General features: G+C 36.0%; 1 protein-coding gene across 4 annotated transcripts in view; it reads right to left on the bottom strand.

The window, feature by feature from the left end:
• YTHDC1 (YTH domain containing 1) overlaps window positions 1–17,273 on the bottom strand; it is a 34,690-nt gene extending 17,417 nt beyond the window's left edge. For 2 of the 4 annotated variants that reach the window (XM_036852585.1, XM_036852583.1), the window contains exons 1-7: window positions 16,899–17,273; window positions 7,023–7,124; window positions 6,326–6,654; window positions 5,774–6,206; window positions 1,315–1,404; window positions 795–848; window positions 130–224 (exon numbers count right to left, since the gene is read on the bottom strand). In XM_036852585.1, the coding sequence (XP_036708480.1) occupies window positions 130–224; window positions 795–848; window positions 1,315–1,404; window positions 5,774–6,206; window positions 6,326–6,654; window positions 7,023–7,124; window positions 16,899–16,926 (1,131 nt within the window). In that variant the 5' untranslated portion in view covers window positions 16,927–17,273. The remainder of the gene's footprint in view (window positions 1–129; window positions 225–794; window positions 849–1,314; window positions 1,405–5,773; window positions 6,207–6,325; window positions 6,655–7,022; window positions 7,125–16,898) is intronic. The other 2 variants (XM_036852586.1, XM_036852587.1) reach the window with 1 other exon arrangement.
• Window positions 17,274–17,497: the final 224 nt, after the last annotated feature.

The raw sequence follows: 17,497 nt of genomic DNA on the forward strand, positions 1-17,497 counted from the left end.
CAACTGGACTATGGATCTTTAAAGCTTTAATAAAAATTACAGTATGTCATGTACTCAAGTGATACTCAAGTCCACCTTCACATTTAAATTTTCAAGATTAGGACATTTCAACAGAACTGATGCTAATACCTTAGCTTTGGCAAGGGACACATTCTCATGGTTGTTACTCTTTATGAGAAAAAATCTCGCATCCTGTAGGACATATTTGAGTTTACTGGTTTGATCTGAAAAAAAGAAATCCAAATTGATTAAACAGAGGCCATTATCACACAGAGGGATATAAGTTGTATTAAATGAAATTAGCCCTCCAAAACCCAGCTAAACTTTTAAAATTCATAATCACCCATTCAACCTAGAAAGCTAAGCCACAACACATAATAAAGCAAAGCTAAGAAAGACACCAGCATTTTGCAAGAAGGCAAACCTAATATAGTAATGTTCTAATATATCAGATCCATATTTTTTAAGTGTGAAGATGGCTATAAATTTTATAGATCTTTATCACATTAATCATTTAAAATTTGCTAATAGACCATTATGCTACTAAAATATATATACCATCCACTCCGTCCAAAAACTGTTAAGATGTCCTAAAATGTTTGCCACTGTTCTAAAAGATACCCAGTAAGAAGTGAACACGGAGCTCTGTGTAAGACTAAATTATTTTTTTCCCCTTAATGTAATATATCAGAACATTACTACATTAAAACCAACTATTAATGGACAACCAATAAGGCAAAATAATGACTTTTAAGGAAGCATGCAATGAAAACAATTTCAAATTTAAATGATACCTTTTCGGACAGCACGAACGGAAGATGATAATTTCTCATGCTTCTTTTCTGAACCTGTATTTAGCCAAAGTACATTTGTTCAGATTGAGCTTTAATAGAGATAAGACAAAATTTCTACAGTCTTGTCACATAAAGTTCTCATTCAAGACAAATTATTCTTCCTGGCGCACCCACACACACAAAAAAAATACTTCTCAATGTGTACGAGTGTTTTGCTTTTTGGGTTGTTTGGATGTTTTTAAAAATATTTGAACAGTTTCTCACTCAGAAAACTAGTCACTGAATCATCATCTTCCAAGAAAAAAAAAAAGTGAAATTCCACTTAAGCAGTAACAGAACAGGATTAAAATAATAAGAAAAAGCTTAGTTTCCTCTAGATTTATTACACTGAACATGCCAGAAATCAATACTAATGAATATTAACGAGTTCACGCTAAACTACAGCCTCCACACACTTTTTATAGCAGATTACATTAGAATCAGTCAGATATGATCACAAATAAAAGTAAAATGAGAATACCTGCATATGACTCTGATGCAGAGCTTCCACTTCTATCAAAAACAATAGGAGATATGCCTCTAGCTCTCTTCCTTTCCTTCTTTTTCTCATCTAAAAAAGAATTCAGACAAGATTTTTAAAAACATTACAATATAGGTACAGTTAATCAAATAAGAATGTATCATCATGCGTCTGGATTTTGCATAATCCCTAAGTATTATTCATTATTAATCCTTCCTGACCCCCTCAATTTCTGAAGATGTTCCAATTCAGACACTGTTCAAAAACTAAGGACATTTTGTTATTTCTCCCACCAATTTTAATCAAATAAAAATACACAGCTATAATTAAGAACTACTTATCCTATATATAAAAGGTCTTAAAGTTTTAAAAGGGAAAAAAATTCTGCAAAGCAAACACAACTTTTCTTTCAATTAAATTTACAGCGCTCCCTTCTATGAACCAAGTACCACTGTCTGTTTTAAGTCCTCTTTTTAAAAAGTATACTATCATTCTTCATCACAATTCCAACTCTGATTCTTAGATGTCTGATGAACCCCAGAACCCAAAGCCTTTCAACTGTTTTTTGTTTTTTTTTTTTAAATTACACTATAGTAAATTAGTGACTCCCTTCTGGTTGCCATTGCTTGCTTTTGTATCTTCAATTCCATTCTTCCTGACCACGTCCTTCCTGAATAACTGCTTATTTTCAAATTCAATTTAAAATTTAACTCTAAAATCTCAGCAACAGTCTATGTATTTCTATTAGAAAGCTGGGACTCTTCAGTAGACAGAAGAGATTTGCATTACCTATAAGAACCATTTCAGGCTTAATCTGGAAGCATATAAATGAGGGCCTAAAATGGAATTAGACTCTCCTGTCTCTGTTGGTATTTTAATTACACCACTATAAGCACCTTTACTTTTCAGCTAAAAGAAGGAATATGATGGGAGAAAACGCATATACTTATTTTTATAGAAGTTAACAGAATGTTGAAAAATAATAATCAATGATCTTTCATACAAACTCCTATTTTAAAAGCTTTAAATAAATTATTTCCCTTAATCCTCATAACAAACTCATGAGATACATAGTACCCATTATTCTCATTTACAGAAAAGGAAGCCTCAACTTAGTGGTGTGGTTAGGCAACTTGGCTAGGGTCCCACAGTTCCTGAGTGACAGAACCTAGTTTCTAACTTGAAAGTACAAGCCATGAGCAAGAGAATAGAAAAGATATTTTACTTCTATTCTTGAAAGGGGATTCTAGGTTTAAACTAGCTTAAAGATGGAAAACTCCAAGGACAAAAGTTCCTTTTCTTTTAGTTTAAGCACTTTTCCCTTTGTAATTTACTACTAATTCCTTCTCCAAATAGATGTTAACAAGAAGCTTGTAAATGATGCTGATTTTGCTAACTTAAAGCAAAAAGGAAAGGCAAAGCAGTACATATTGGCACAACTACAAAGTCAGGCCCATTTAAAGCTAGCAACTTGGGAACATAATGAAATTTATATAACTAGCTATAGAGAAAAGCATTTATTTACAGGTTTGTTGGCTTTGAATGATACCTGACCTTTAAGTTTTAAAATCCTCTCCCTCAAGGTAAACTATAAGACTTCAAGAGAAGAGACTGAAGCCTTTTAGTATAAAATGACTGAGAATCTCACCCAACAGATAAGAAACAGGAGTTTTTGTCATATCCCAAATCTCTTTCTCATCTATGTCTGTTTTGTTCACTGACTACACATTCTTATATAGTGTTTGGCACACAGAAGGAACTGAATTCATTGAATCAATGAGTATGACATGTACATGAAAGAGATTAGAAAAATAAAACTGTTAAAAAAATTTTTTTTAAATTTCTTTCAAAAATTCTAGCATGTTTCTTTTATTCTTTTCCTCTTTGAACAGTCAGGGATCTAAGCATTATAAATTGATCACAAAGGTAATACATCTCTTGCTGCTGTTTAAAAATAATACTTCATGGTTCTAAGTACTAAAAGAATGTCTAACCAAGATGATGCAGGGACTTCCCTGGTGGCGGAGTGGTTAATAATCCTCCTGCCAGTTCAGGGGACACGGGTTTGAGCCCTGGTCCGGGAAGATCCCACATGCCGCAGAGCAACTAAGCCCATTCGCCACAACCACTGAGCCTGCTCTCTAGAGCCCGCGCGCCACAACTACTGAGCCCACTCGCCTAGAGCTCGTGCCCCACAAAAGGAGAAGCCACCACAACGAGAAGCCCGTGCACCGCACCGAAGAGTAGTCCCTGCTCGTAGCAACTAGAGAAAGCCCGCGCACAGCAATGAAGACCCAACACAGCCAAAAATAAATAAATTTATTAAAAAAAAAAAAGATGCAGGAAATAGAAGCAGAAGTAAGATCTCGCCCAACAATTTTTATGTAATGTTAAATATAGCATTACCATGAAAAATCTCCAAGGATTTTTTATCGTTTTTGTATAAATAACTTTCATTGCTCTTAAAGTTTATGATCTCCTCTCCCGACTATTATTCTCAGGTCAAAAAAACAATTGAAAGTCATCTAACAAATAAACCTTTAACAACCACCAAGTGTGTCACTTTTATAAGGAAATTACTGAAATTTTGAGAAATTTTGAAAAATAAGGTAAAATAAACTGGAATCTAGAAAATTCATGACACAAAAACTAAACTGTGATCCCTTGTGTTTAAAAATCTTTAAAAACATTTTTTACCTCTAGTGGAGTTCCAGATCCACCCCATTTTTCTCTCACACATTATTATAAAGAGAAACCACTCCAAAATAAAAATAATAATGTCCTGCATACTAAATACAGTCTTTAAAACATGTTCCACATAAGAGCTCTTCCAAAGAAAAGCCACAAATTTTCCTTTAATATGGAAAGAGTTCCAGGCAGGTATCTCTTTTATAACAGTAAGTCTCTTAACAGTTTTAATATCCAAGTTTTATAAAACTATTGGCTACCATTCAATCTGAAATGTCTAATCCACAAAAAACATAAAGTATGAATAAGTATCTTGCTAAGTATCAGCATCTAGGAACTTATTAAAAATACACATTATTTTAGGCCCTACGTATTTATGTAAGTCTCCCTCGTTTGAGTTAAACAGGATAAACATTCAAGTCTAAGAAATATCATTCTTAACATGGACACCAAAAAGAAGATTCCTATAATAAAATGTTCCCTACTTTTACAGGTTTCACACATTCTCCACAATAAATGAACATTCATTCATATTTCCAATGCAATTTTTGTTCTCTATCCATTATCATAAATTATAAAACATATCCCATCAGTTTGCAAAAAGTATGATGGGATAGTAGAATTAAAGATTCCACAAGTTTTTTTTTTTAATATCAAACCCAACTACTCATCTATTCAGTTTAACTCTTTAGCCCCCTTCAAAACCTGTCTGAACTCCCAAACCTAGAACTCTAGTGAGCAAAAGGCTAGAAGCACTTCAGCTGCCAATTAGAAAATACCTGGTCATTTGCTCTAATCATTTACACTGTATCAAAAATATGATTTACTAACAATGTACTACACTAAAATGATAAAATTCTATAATAATGACATTTAACTATCATATATATCAAAAGAATACAATTTTTCTTGTATTTCCAATATTTAGTGCATTTGGCCTGTGTAGGAGATCTGGCTGCATCTTTACATAAGACAGCCATGAGACTATAATCATCAGAGTGACCAGCAGTCTCCAAGTACCCTGGCCTCTTGTTGCTCTACCCTCTGAATTTCCCCCCAGAAGAGGGCTCCCTCAGCCTAATGACTGCAACTATCTACCATTCTCATATTCAAGTCTCATGGGTCAGATAAAGTGGCAGGGCACGTAGTATTGAAGGAATGACCCAAGATGCCTCTTACCCAGTCTCTCCACAATAATTTTATACTCTTATTTTCCATCTGGTACCTTTACACCCAGCCCTCTGGAGACCCTGCCCCAGTCAGTCAACCCACAGATACAAAAATGAAAGAAAAATTTGTGCTCCCAAGAGAAAAAGAAAGTTATTTTGGTTTCTGTTGCCACATGATGGAAATCTAGAGGCATTTAACATGAAAATATTGTAATACCTAGCAGACAGGTTCCATATGAATATACTTCAAGTACATCAGTGTTTAAATAAGCTGTTGTTGACTACGATGGATATCTAAGAATTTGTAACATTAAAACCTCAAATACATTTCCTTATACAGAAACAATCAGACCAGTGTATTTATAATACAATCAATTTGTAGCTGGAAAATACCTTTACTAAGGTATGTAAATCTTACTCAAATGCATTTATAATACTCAAAAGCACACACTATAAAAAAAAAAATCACAGGACAGTCTTACTAACATCCCCCCCCCATTGCCTCAAAAATTTTATAATTCAATTTAAACATGTTCAAGAAAAAAACCAATCAGGTCAATTAAAAAAAAAAATGACAAACCTTTACATATAAAAATTAGTACCTGATGCATCTGTTCCTGAACCAGATCTGACAGACCCATCCGTGAAGGAAACAGATTCAGAATCAGAGTCGCTAGCCTCACTTCGGGTGTCATAATCATTTCCCTCTTCCTTCTGGTCTCTCTCATCCTGTTCATATTCTTCTTCTTCTTCCTCCTCCTCTTCCTCCTCCTCCTCCTCTTCCTCTTCTTCTTCCTCCTCTTCCTCCTCTCCATCGTCATCCACCTCTTCATCTTCCTCTGCATCTTCTTCTACTTCTTCATCTTCCTCCACATCTTCCACCCCTTCCTCCTCATTCTCAGTGTTGTTGCCTTGCTCATCAGAAGAACCACTGCTGCCAGTCTCATGGTCAGAGCCATATTCTTCAGAGTTCACTTCCTCCTTAGAAGACTGGCTGGATCTGCTTGCACGTCTATCCACTTCAAGCCCAATTCTCTGATGTTTAAAGAAAAAGGGAATCAGCAGTCATATAACAGACAAGGTCAGAGTGAGTAAATAGTTCTAGCCTCAAAAAGAATTGCTTTCTGTATTATATCTGCAATAATATTTACTACCTCAGAACCATCTGGTGTAGGGGATTTGACCCTCCTTTCAGGATCCCTTTTCCGCAGACATGTTTTTTCAGGTTGACTCTTATAAGGTTCTCTGGAGGCACTACTTGACAAACGAATCTTCCGATCAGCTTCTAGACGTTTGTTTCTTTCAGATCTTTGATATTCCTCATTTTTATACTCTGTGACTGACTTTCCTTTTGTACTAACCATTCTTTTGTTATTGCTAACTGATGAGCTCAGTGGCTTAGAAATCAATTGTCTTGAATGAACAGAAGGCTTTTGTCGCTTTGTGTCTGTAGATTCCATTCGGTCACTTTTTCTTTTTGAACCTTAAAAATACGATGAAAAAAATATATATAAGAATTTGGGTATTAGACTTATTTCACCAAAGTTTAACAGGTAAATATATCAGAGAAAAAAAGCCTCATTTCTTTAAAATGTCTTCTGAAATACCTTTACTCCAAAGTTAATCATAAAGAAAACACAGCTTTCACATACTGGAATAAATTCATCTGAGACATTTCACACGTTTGGAAAAAATATATTACTCTCATTCATATGGAATTGGGTACCACTGCTTCTTATGATTGTGCTTTTGGTGGTAAGTGCCTCAAGGAACAAGTACAAAAGCAAAGACTCTTTCTTAAGAAACTGATCTCTATTTTGCTATTTTAACGAAAATAGAAATCTTACATACCTTTTTTCTCATTTTTATCTTGTTCACTCTCTGGATTATAAAGTTCATCATCCTGTTCTGGTACTTCAGTCAAAATATCATCTAGAACATTAAGTTCTCCATCTGGAAGCAAAAGATTAAAAAGTAACAGGGAAAAATCATTAACGTTAAGCATTTATTTTTGAGTACTTACTGTACTGAGGCTACAGAAGTATGAGAACATAACCTTCAAGGAGCTTTTATTTCAGGATCAAGACACAAGAATAATTCCTATAAAACGATATAAAGTAAAGAATATGATGCAGAGCTCTGGTCTACAAAACCAGGAGTATATATCCCATAGGATATGAAAGGATATACTGGGGTACAAAAAGAAAAACAGACCTTCTGTATTTGTAGCTCATCCTTTAATGTCTAATTTTTGTAACTGCTTTAAAATGTGCACAATAATAAAAATACATGTGTATAATTTTTTAAATAAACATACATTTATCAAAGATTGTGTACTCCGGGCAGAATATTTATTACCATTTTACAGTCGAGAAGTCTGGCAGACTCCAGCTTAACCAAGTAATCAAGGTTAACATCACCAGCAGTGAGTCAAATCAACAACATGGACCCCCTGGAATGATGCACTATGAATAGAAAAATTCTGTGATATTCCTATGCAAAACCTAAACCTATACATGAGTAAACACCAAACCAACCCAAATTTAGAGGCATCCAAAAATGTCACAGTTCATTCATGAAATACAAAAACACTAAGGAAATACTTCAGATTAAAGGAGACTAAAAGATACAATAACTGACACAGCACATGATCTGAGACAACTGAAAAACTAGTGAAATCTAAACAAGGTCTGTAGATTACAAGTATCAATGTCAATTTCCTGATTTTGCTAGTACTACAGTTAAGTAAAAGAGAATTCTACTTTTTAGGAAATACATACTTAACTATTTAGGGGCAAAGAAGCATCATGTCTGCAACTGACAAAAGAGGGAGAAAGAATGAATTAGAAAGACAAATGTGGTAAAAATGTTAACATTTGTGGAATGTGGCTGAAAAGCAAAAGAATTCTTTGTACTATCCTTACAGCTATCCTGTTTGTCTGAAATAATGTCCAAGTAAGTTAAAAGAAGAAAATTACTGACGGGGTACACAATCAAAAACATTTGAGGCTGCTGGCATGGACTATAAAAGTATAACTTGTTCAGACAAGGAAACTATTGACTGTAATTGATACAGTCAATGATCGTGAAAATTTAGAACTCGGTTGTATCACCCCATCACCTTCCCTACCCCCAACCCTGTCCAACTGGACAAAATAAGTCTTCGAAATACATGCAACTATGTATTTACTACTTTAAACTGATATTTTTTTTTTCAAATAAGGCACTAAAGCTAATGGTAAATGTTTTGAACACTAAATATCCTGGCATCAAAATATATCTTTCCAAATTTAAGGTGCCGTAAGGAGAGGTATAAAATCATAAAAACTGATGAGATAGGACAATTGTATTACGGCTCCAGCCAAAAAGCAAAGCCCACTAAAAGTATAGCAAAGATTATTAACCTGAGGTCTATGAACAGGTTAGATGGAGTTCAAATATCCCCCAAGAGGGAAAGAAATCAGTGACTCAAGAAAACTAAAACAGATAATGTAGGCATAATAAGAAGGAAAGCAAGGTTACACAGGATATGGAAAAGGTGACAATGCATCTTCCTCTGTGCTTGGAGTCACTGCTGCTACTTAATAACACTGACACATACACACTACTATATATAAAATAGATAACTAATAAGGACCTACTGTATAGCACAGGGAACTCTACTCAACACTCTGTAATGGCCTATATGGGAAAAGAATCTAAAAAAGAGTGGATACATGTATTTGTATAACAGATTCACTTTGCTGTACACCTGAAACTAACACAACATTGTAATTCAATTATAGCCCAATAAAAATTAAAAAAAAAACACTGAAAATCACCTATGCTTGGAATAGCATCGTAACTGATTTCTTTGAGTGGTAAGAATGCTTTTCCGTACTTTACCATTTTTCTAAAATGAATATATACTATACAGACTGTTATCATTTTTGTTTACTTATTTTTTTAAATGGTACTGAAATTCAAGATATGCCAACCAAAAAGGCTTCTCTCATCCTCTGGGTTCATGTTTTCACTGAGGAAATTCCCTCAAGACCTGAATGGTGGCAAACACAATTTTTGGACGCTATATTGTAAATAAAAAATAAAAACATACAATTTGATTTTTAAAAACCCAAGTTTTTCAGATATTCAATGATTCTTAGGTCAAAGCTCTCTAGTCAGTAAAAAGTGGGTCCAACACATCTTGAAAAATAAGATATCTGCAGAAGCAAAAGAAAAAAAAATAGAACTATGACAGCAAAATAGGCAATTAAGTAAATACAGTGCTACACAAATCTTTTCATGAAATCACTAGTTCCTGGTTAGAAATATCCACTTCAAAAGCCTGAACATTCACATGAACTTTTATACATGCTAAATCTAGACATGCTAAACACAGAATGAAATAACTGTGCAGGTTAATTAAATCAATTTAAATTTCAGACATGCCTAAATCATGGTTTCCCTATAAAAAGGGTATTACTGTCTTAAAAAGCTTTAACAAATAATTTTATTAGTCAAATTCAAAGATTGGTTGCAGTTTTAGAAAGCATCCACAAAATTTTAAAATATTAATCAATACTTTTCTAACATTTTATCACTTTCACACATATCATACATGACACACACAAGGTATGTTTTAGATCCAATACTCTGCAGATAATGAAATAGAAGCTCAGAAATTCAAGTTGAGCAAATTCATTCGTCTAGAGTTCAGGCTTTCTAAATTTACGGTTAAATTAGATGGGGGACATTAAAAGCATCTTTTTTTTTTTAACATCTTTATTGAGGTATAACTGCTTTACATTTTGTGTTAGTTGCTACTGTATAAGAAAGTGAATAAGCTATACATATACATATATCCCCATATCCCCTCCCTCTTGCGTCTCCCTCCCACCCTCCCTATCCCACCCTTCTAGGTGGTCACAAAGCACCTAGCTGATCTCCCAGTGCTATGCAGCTGCTTCCCACTAGCTATTTTACATTTGGTAGTGTATATATGTCAATGCCACTCTCTCACTTTGTCTCAGCTTACCCCTTTCCCCTCCCCGTATCCTCAAGTCCATTCTCTATGTCTGTGTCTTTATTCCTGTTTTGCCCCTAGGTTCATCAGAACCCTTTTTTTTCTTTAGATTCCATATATATATGTGTTAGCACACAGTATTTGTTTTTCTCTTTCTGACTTACTTCACTCTGTATGACAGACTCTAGGTCCATCCACCTCACTACAAATAACTCAATTTCATTTCTTTTTATGGCTGAGTAATATACCATTGTATATATGTGCCACATCTTTATCCATTTATCTGTTGATGGACACTTAGGTTGCTTCCATGTTCTGGCTATTATAAAATAAGCATCTTTAAACAAAGTATAAGAAAACAAAACTACAAAGTATCACTGAAAGATCATGTGCACTAGTAGATTAATTCCAAATTAGCGCACCAGAAAGCTCCATATTACCAACATTACAGCACCTTAAATTTACTTTAAGATCAACCATAACATCCTCACTTGACGATCTACAAATTTTTATCCATATTATACTCTATGACATCAAAAACCTAACTGTGGTTTTATCACAATATTGGCCAACTAATAAGACCTGCAGGACAAATTCAGCCCATGGCCTATTTTTGACTGGCAAGATATGAATGGTTTCTGCATTTTTAAGGTTGTGTTTAAAAAAAAAAGGAAAGAATATATGACAAAGACCTTGTGTGGCCCACAAAGCCTAAAATATTATTTTCTATCTGACCCCTGATATAAAAGATCACATTTTAATTTACTTCTCTCCACCACTGAAATCGCTTATATATTTGCTGAAATATGATACATAGGAGAAAGACATTTGTATTTGGAAGCAAGAAAATCCAGGTCATCATTTAAGAGCTAGGTATCTTTAGCAAAGTCCCAATCTGAGCTCCAGTTTCTTCACCTCTGAAAGGAGGCATTTAGAATAAAAAGATCAGTGTTTGGGGAAGGGAAGGGGGTGGATGGGGCAGTTATTTGATGCTCCTGAACCTTTTGTTAATGACTAGGGCACATGATACACAAAATCTGGTCCAGCACATAAAACAAAATCCTCTTTTCTCAATAAGACAAATACATAAATGTTCCTACTATCTACTGCTGTAAATTTAACATGCTACCCCAAAAACTTGGTGACTTAAAACAATACAATCATTTACTATAATTGCTTATGGTTCTAAGGCTCAACTAGGGTCTCTCACGTGGCTGCAGTTAAGGGTTAGCTAGAATCATCTGAAGGCTTGCTTATTCACATACCTTGGCTGGGAAGACTCAAAACAGTTGGGGTTCCTAGGGCACTCCTTTCTATGGTCACTCTCCCCCATGACAGCTTCAGCTTAGGCCGACCTCTTTCATGGTGGTTTAGGCAGAAGCTCAGCAACACTGCCACAGTATTTTATTCAGAGACAATCACAAAAGTCTACTCAGGTTCAAAGAGAGGAGCCATGGACTCCACCTATTGTTGGTTGAAATGTTAAATACTTGACAGATGTTTTCAAAACTACCACCACCTGCTTAGTTTTGCTTAAACTTAAGGATTTTAATTATAAATGTAAGGTGTACTCTTAAAAACCAAAATCTGGTTTAAAAAGGTGAGAGAATTCATAGTATTGGGTTATAAAGCTAACAAGCTGCTTCCTCTGACCACTTCATTCATTGGCTAGAGAAAGTAGTTTGTATATATTTTAATTCATTTTCAATTTAAAATGGATTAGTTATAAAGAAAGAAAGATTATTTTAGTAGTCTCAGAAGCTACTACTATTAAAGACTAATCTATCACTGGCATATCCTTTTTAGAAAGAAATAACTATGTCTTAAGAGATAAAGTAACATCCACCAGTTCTCTAGGGTGACTTTCTTTAAACTACTTTAATGTTTTAAACCACTCACTTTATCCTGAAATTTAGCATTATTATTCTGTATAGTGATATGTACATATTCAATTTCTTCACAGTAGTTTTACAGCAGCACCTTAAGAATATTAGCAATAAAATGAACAAAGGTTAGCAAATGCCAGGTTAAAAATTCTATATAAAAAATAACTCAAATGCAGTATTTCTATCAGTTAAAGCACTTCATTTTTTTTTTGAGAAGTCTATATAAAGAACTATACAGTCTTTTTTAAAAAATCCTTTTAAAACCCTGAAAATTGTGTTTTAGATGCCACAACAAAATGAATTTTTCCACAATATGTCAGTGCAACAAATTAACTCAAATGAAACACAAATAAACAGTATTTCCATTTACAGCTCAAGTTCAAATCCATTCAAAGTTATACACTAACAGCCTGTAGGATGAATCTAGCTCTTGGATGCTTTGTTTTTGAAAGCGCCAAGGATTTAATATAAAAATCCAGACCCTGCATTTTTAAAAAAAGACTATTTGATCACTAGGGGCCCAGACTCCCATCTGAAAAAAACCAGATGGAGCAGTCCTGATAGTCTTCTGTTAAGACACAGAGAAGGTAACTTATGTCAAAGTTTTGCATGAGACAATCTGGGTTTATGCCCCATACATCAGTGTATTTACTAATATTGCCTGAACATATACCATGCTTACTCCTTTATTCTCTATAACCTAACACTCACTATTACCTACTGTACTAAGTACTTTATCTGCCTGACCCTAGAATGCATATAAACCCACAACTCCTGAACAACACTGATGTTAAATAACTGCAAAAAAGTTTAAGGCTCAAGACACTGAGGCACAGGGACACCAAACTTCAGTTTTAGTATATATGATACTTTGTGGAAGAGTAGGAACGCTAAAGGGGACAAGCCTACTCAACTCCAGTGGATTAACTGCCTTGACAGAATGCAAGTACCATGTCGGATCTTACAAATTTTTCAAGAGGATTCCCAAATTCAGATTTTTATTTGAAATTGTCTGACTTTTAAATGCTGACTCAGTTAAAAACAAAACAAAGCAGGCTGCTGCTAGCTTGATTCCTCTATGGAAATGCAATAATCTGTGAACGTTTTGCATTCACAATATATGATGTTTTTATACAGACTTCATTATCATCACTTGTTAAGCAAGCATAATCTTAGTTTTCATCACAAACTATCAATATTATTAACAAACTGAGTTTTGGGAAAGAGGTATAGATCCATGGGTATAGGAAGCAAAACAAGGAAATAAAAAATATCCCAAATGAAGCCCAAAGAATTAAAGCACTGTGACTTAAATCTCACAGTTCTGAATCCAAATTTAATGCTCTTTCCACGCTACCAGAATTACACCTCAACCTTGAAATTCCTGGCCCAGGAAGGCCACAAACCTTAACTCCAGGGCTTTCAGTGTAGAAAATTAACCTTTATCTGAGACACAGTTCATTTTTTTGACCCTGGAAGCTTCTGGGTCAGGAGATACAAAGTACTATTTATTTCAGGATCCAGCATCAGACTAAGACCTGAAATATTTAAAGAAGAAAACAAAAACAAAAACAGGGTACTTAAATATACTACGTATTTTGTTTTCCAATACAGGGCACCAAAATACATTACAGTTTTTATTTTAATTCACTTAATATAGTTTTAGTCGGGTTTGGCAATGTAGCAAGATTTCCTGGAGCCTCCCCTTCTGTTGTGTTTTACATTAGACCAGTCTCTCAGTTACTTTTTTGTCATTCAAAATCGTCATTCTTCAAGAAGTGTAGATACTTGGATTTCCTATCCCATCCAAATTTCCTGTCTTCCAAAATGCATACAATTGAAGTCTAAGGAGGGCATTTGTAATTTTTTGTCCTACTTCTATTATGGGTAAAACAAATATATGAGAATATCAAATACATACTCTATGCTTTACAAAGCCCTAAATAAAGTGGACCAAGTCAATCTAACCCTAAGGACTTAACTATAGTGAGGGCTACAGTGTGTATATACATATATGTGTGTATATATAACCATGCGTACATATTCATATGTATTTGCCTACATGAATGTGTGTACGTATATAATTTAAACTGGGAAACTCTTAACTTTGGACATCAATAGCAAATATCACATAACTAGTCATAGTCAGTCATTAATGAAGTCCAACCTTGAGCTAAAGATTTACAATCTTCTAAATCATTTATTCGAGGCACTGAGACATAATTACTGTACACCAGGAACCTGGTAAACAAGACAGACATACTCCTGACCTTCATGGAGCTTCCAGTCTGGTAATGCAGAAAACATGTTACTTTCAAAAGTGGTTCCTCATTATCCACATTTTAGATACATTAAACTTGTATAATTGTTCTTCAGAGAGAAATTTTTAAGAGCTTAAGAAATAAAATATAAACCAGGTGTTTATAATAGAAAACATAGAAAAATGGCAATTAACACTAGTTAATACCACCAATATTCCAACATCTTCCACATCCACTTTTTGGACAATCACCACAGGAATCAGGAAGCTGGCAAATTCTCCAGTTATAGGCTTCACTTTCTAGGTACGGGTATTACAAAAGCATTTATAGAAGGTAATGTCTGCTTATTACACAGCTAACGTGCAAAGCCCAATAATCCAATGATTTTATGACTGAAAGTTTTGTAACTGCTCTGTGATTTACAGCAAATTTCTGCAAATTAAACTCATTTCTTATCAAGATTTTACACCACTTACGGAATCTTTCAAGAAAGGACCTAAGGTTTCTGACATGTCTAAGATCTGTGACATGTCTAAGATCTGTGACATGTCTAAGATCTGTGACAGGGCTTATCTTTATAATTTCCTAGTGTTTCATATAACATAACTGATGGCAGTAAGTACTTAGGTTCCCATTTTTCCTTGTTCAACATGAAAAGAAAGAGTCAAGCATTAATTCTAATTCTGGCTATTATTCTAGCTGTTTGACAAAGATCAAGAAAGTGAGATACCCTAGGCCTCAGTTTCCATACATGCAAAGTGGGTTATTCTAGAAATCCTCTCATTCCAAAATTAAATAAGCAATTCCAGTAGGTATGTATCTGTTAGCTTTCCCAGTAAACTAGAGACAATCTTAAACTATAAGTACTTACATCATAAATTTTAAAATGAAGCTGAATTATGAAAATTAATTTTTTAAAAACTACACAAATGTGAGGCCTTTCAGAAGCTGGACAATTTATCTTAAGTATTGCTAATAAGTGACATTACTACTTCCCAATAATAGTTACAAAGTTTATGCATTTAGACGTTTTCATCACCAAATCCATTTCTAAAACAAAATTTTTAAAACATCACCTACTTTCTTCCTCCGGATACAATATTGTGTCTACTCCATAACTGACTTACAACTTAACAGACACTGAACTCTTGAGAAGTACTGAGCTTTTACTCATTTTTTATCTAGTTCATCTCACCCACCACAACCACCACCCACTCCCATACACACAGATCATAGATTACATTCTGAAACAATCAAATGTTGACCGAATTAATTCTTCCTGATTAAAATCACCTACTTAATACTACTTTACTACTAATTAAAAGCAGTTTCTTTTATTCACTAACACCATGCAATCCTATGATCACATTCCTTCTGGACTTCTCAAAAGGAAGGGAGAGCATTTTTAGGATTCGTTTAAGGAAGGAAAATTAAACTACTAAAACCTAATCACCGAGCTGCTTTGAGATAGGAGCCATAACAAATAATATTCCCACCCACTCCATTTCCCAAGCTTGTCCCTATTATTGAGCAGTTCGCTGATTCATGAAGACTCTACTTTTTTAAGTAAAAAAATTAGAGGTCACAAGTCTAATGGAACTTGACTCTACAGCCCACTTAACAAACCCCCCCTCCCCGAAATCAATTAGCCACACAAAAGAGTAGATCCGCAAAATACTGGACAGCAGCTGGCCAGATTTTTATCAACTATAACCTTTCCAAATCTATCATGGTAATCTTAGGGTTGTAAAAAACCTTAACGCACCATCCAATCTAGACCACTCTCCAGACTTGTACTGATTCAGGATCTACATTAACATTTCCAGGGCTTGGAAGGTCGGTATTTAAAAAGACATGACATTTCATTCTGGCAACATCAGTTCTTCCCATATTTCAAAGTAACCGTAGCCCTCCGACTCTCTACAAATTTGTTCCTGGTTGTACCCTCTAGGAACTACGCACAACGTGTGTCTATCACAATAGCGGCCAGGATTTTTTCTGCCTGGCCTAAATCACATAATCATCTTTTCAAACATCACGTTTTCCAAAATAAGTATCTGAGGAACCAAACAGGCCATTCTTGCCACTTTGCCTATTTAACAGAACAGCCAGAAGTTACTTGTAGACATTTCGCGAGATTATCTACCTATACCACTTCTTAAATATGCTTACTTAGATTACCAGCTTTAAGGGCATTAAGGGTTTTCGAAATTCAGCCTAACAGAAAAGGCTGTTCTGAAGATACGCATTACATCCGCATACCACTACCAGGAAATAAACCTAAGGGCCTGCAACTCAGAACAGGCCTTCTCCCAGCCGCGCCCAGGACAGATAAACGTTAAATGAAGAAGGAAATTAGGACCAAAGAAAAATCCAAGGCTAGATGAAGTGTTGGGTCATATGGAGACCGAGGACGAAAGGGCAGGCCTGGTCTTTTCCAAGGAGTCCAAGCGTCTCGACGGGGAGGCCGGCTCCGCGCGGAGCAAGCTAACCTCCCCTACCCACAACGACGACCACGGCTCCGTCGACCCACTCCAGAGCCCCGCCTCCGCCCACCACCTTTCTCCGCACTAACCTTTCTCCTCTCGGCTGTCGGCCGCCATTGCTCCCCTCTTGTTTCCGCTGCTGCCGCCGCCGCCGCCGCTTCGACGCGACTCGCGCGGGCGCCGCAGCCGCGGCAGCAGAAGCACAGGCGCGTCCGTCAGCCCGTCCGCTGGGCTTGCGCGCTTCGCACGTTAGCCTCTACCACTCACCCTTCCCGACTCACCCTTTCTCCCCACTTCTTCCCTTTCTCCCTTTTCCCCTTCCCTCTTTTCACTCCTGCCTCCCCCACCGTAGGCCCAGCCTTCCCGTTGGGGCTTAGGGACGGGAGGCGGTAACGGGGAGGGAAGGGAAACAGATGGCGACAGCGGGCGGCGCTAAAATGGAGCCTGCTTCCTGCGTGAAACAATCCCCCTCCCAAAATGCCCTGCGCTGTTTACGCTTCGTTCCTCCCTGGGAACGTCACAGTGCGGAGAGGGGCGGGGTGGCAGGTCAGGCAAGAGCGTGACGTAACGTCAGCACGTCGCCCCGCCCGTGCAGCCCGGAAGTCCCTGGAATGAGTTTTATTTCTAGTGATAAAAGTCTCCCAAGTTTATGGGGAGGCTGCCGCGCTGGGTATTCCCAGGTGGCTCA

This window comes from Balaenoptera musculus, chromosome 5, assembly GCF_009873245.2.
Source record: "Balaenoptera musculus isolate JJ_BM4_2016_0621 chromosome 5, mBalMus1.pri.v3, whole genome shotgun sequence".
Lineage (NCBI taxonomy): Eukaryota > Metazoa > Chordata > Mammalia > Artiodactyla > Balaenopteridae > Balaenoptera > Balaenoptera musculus.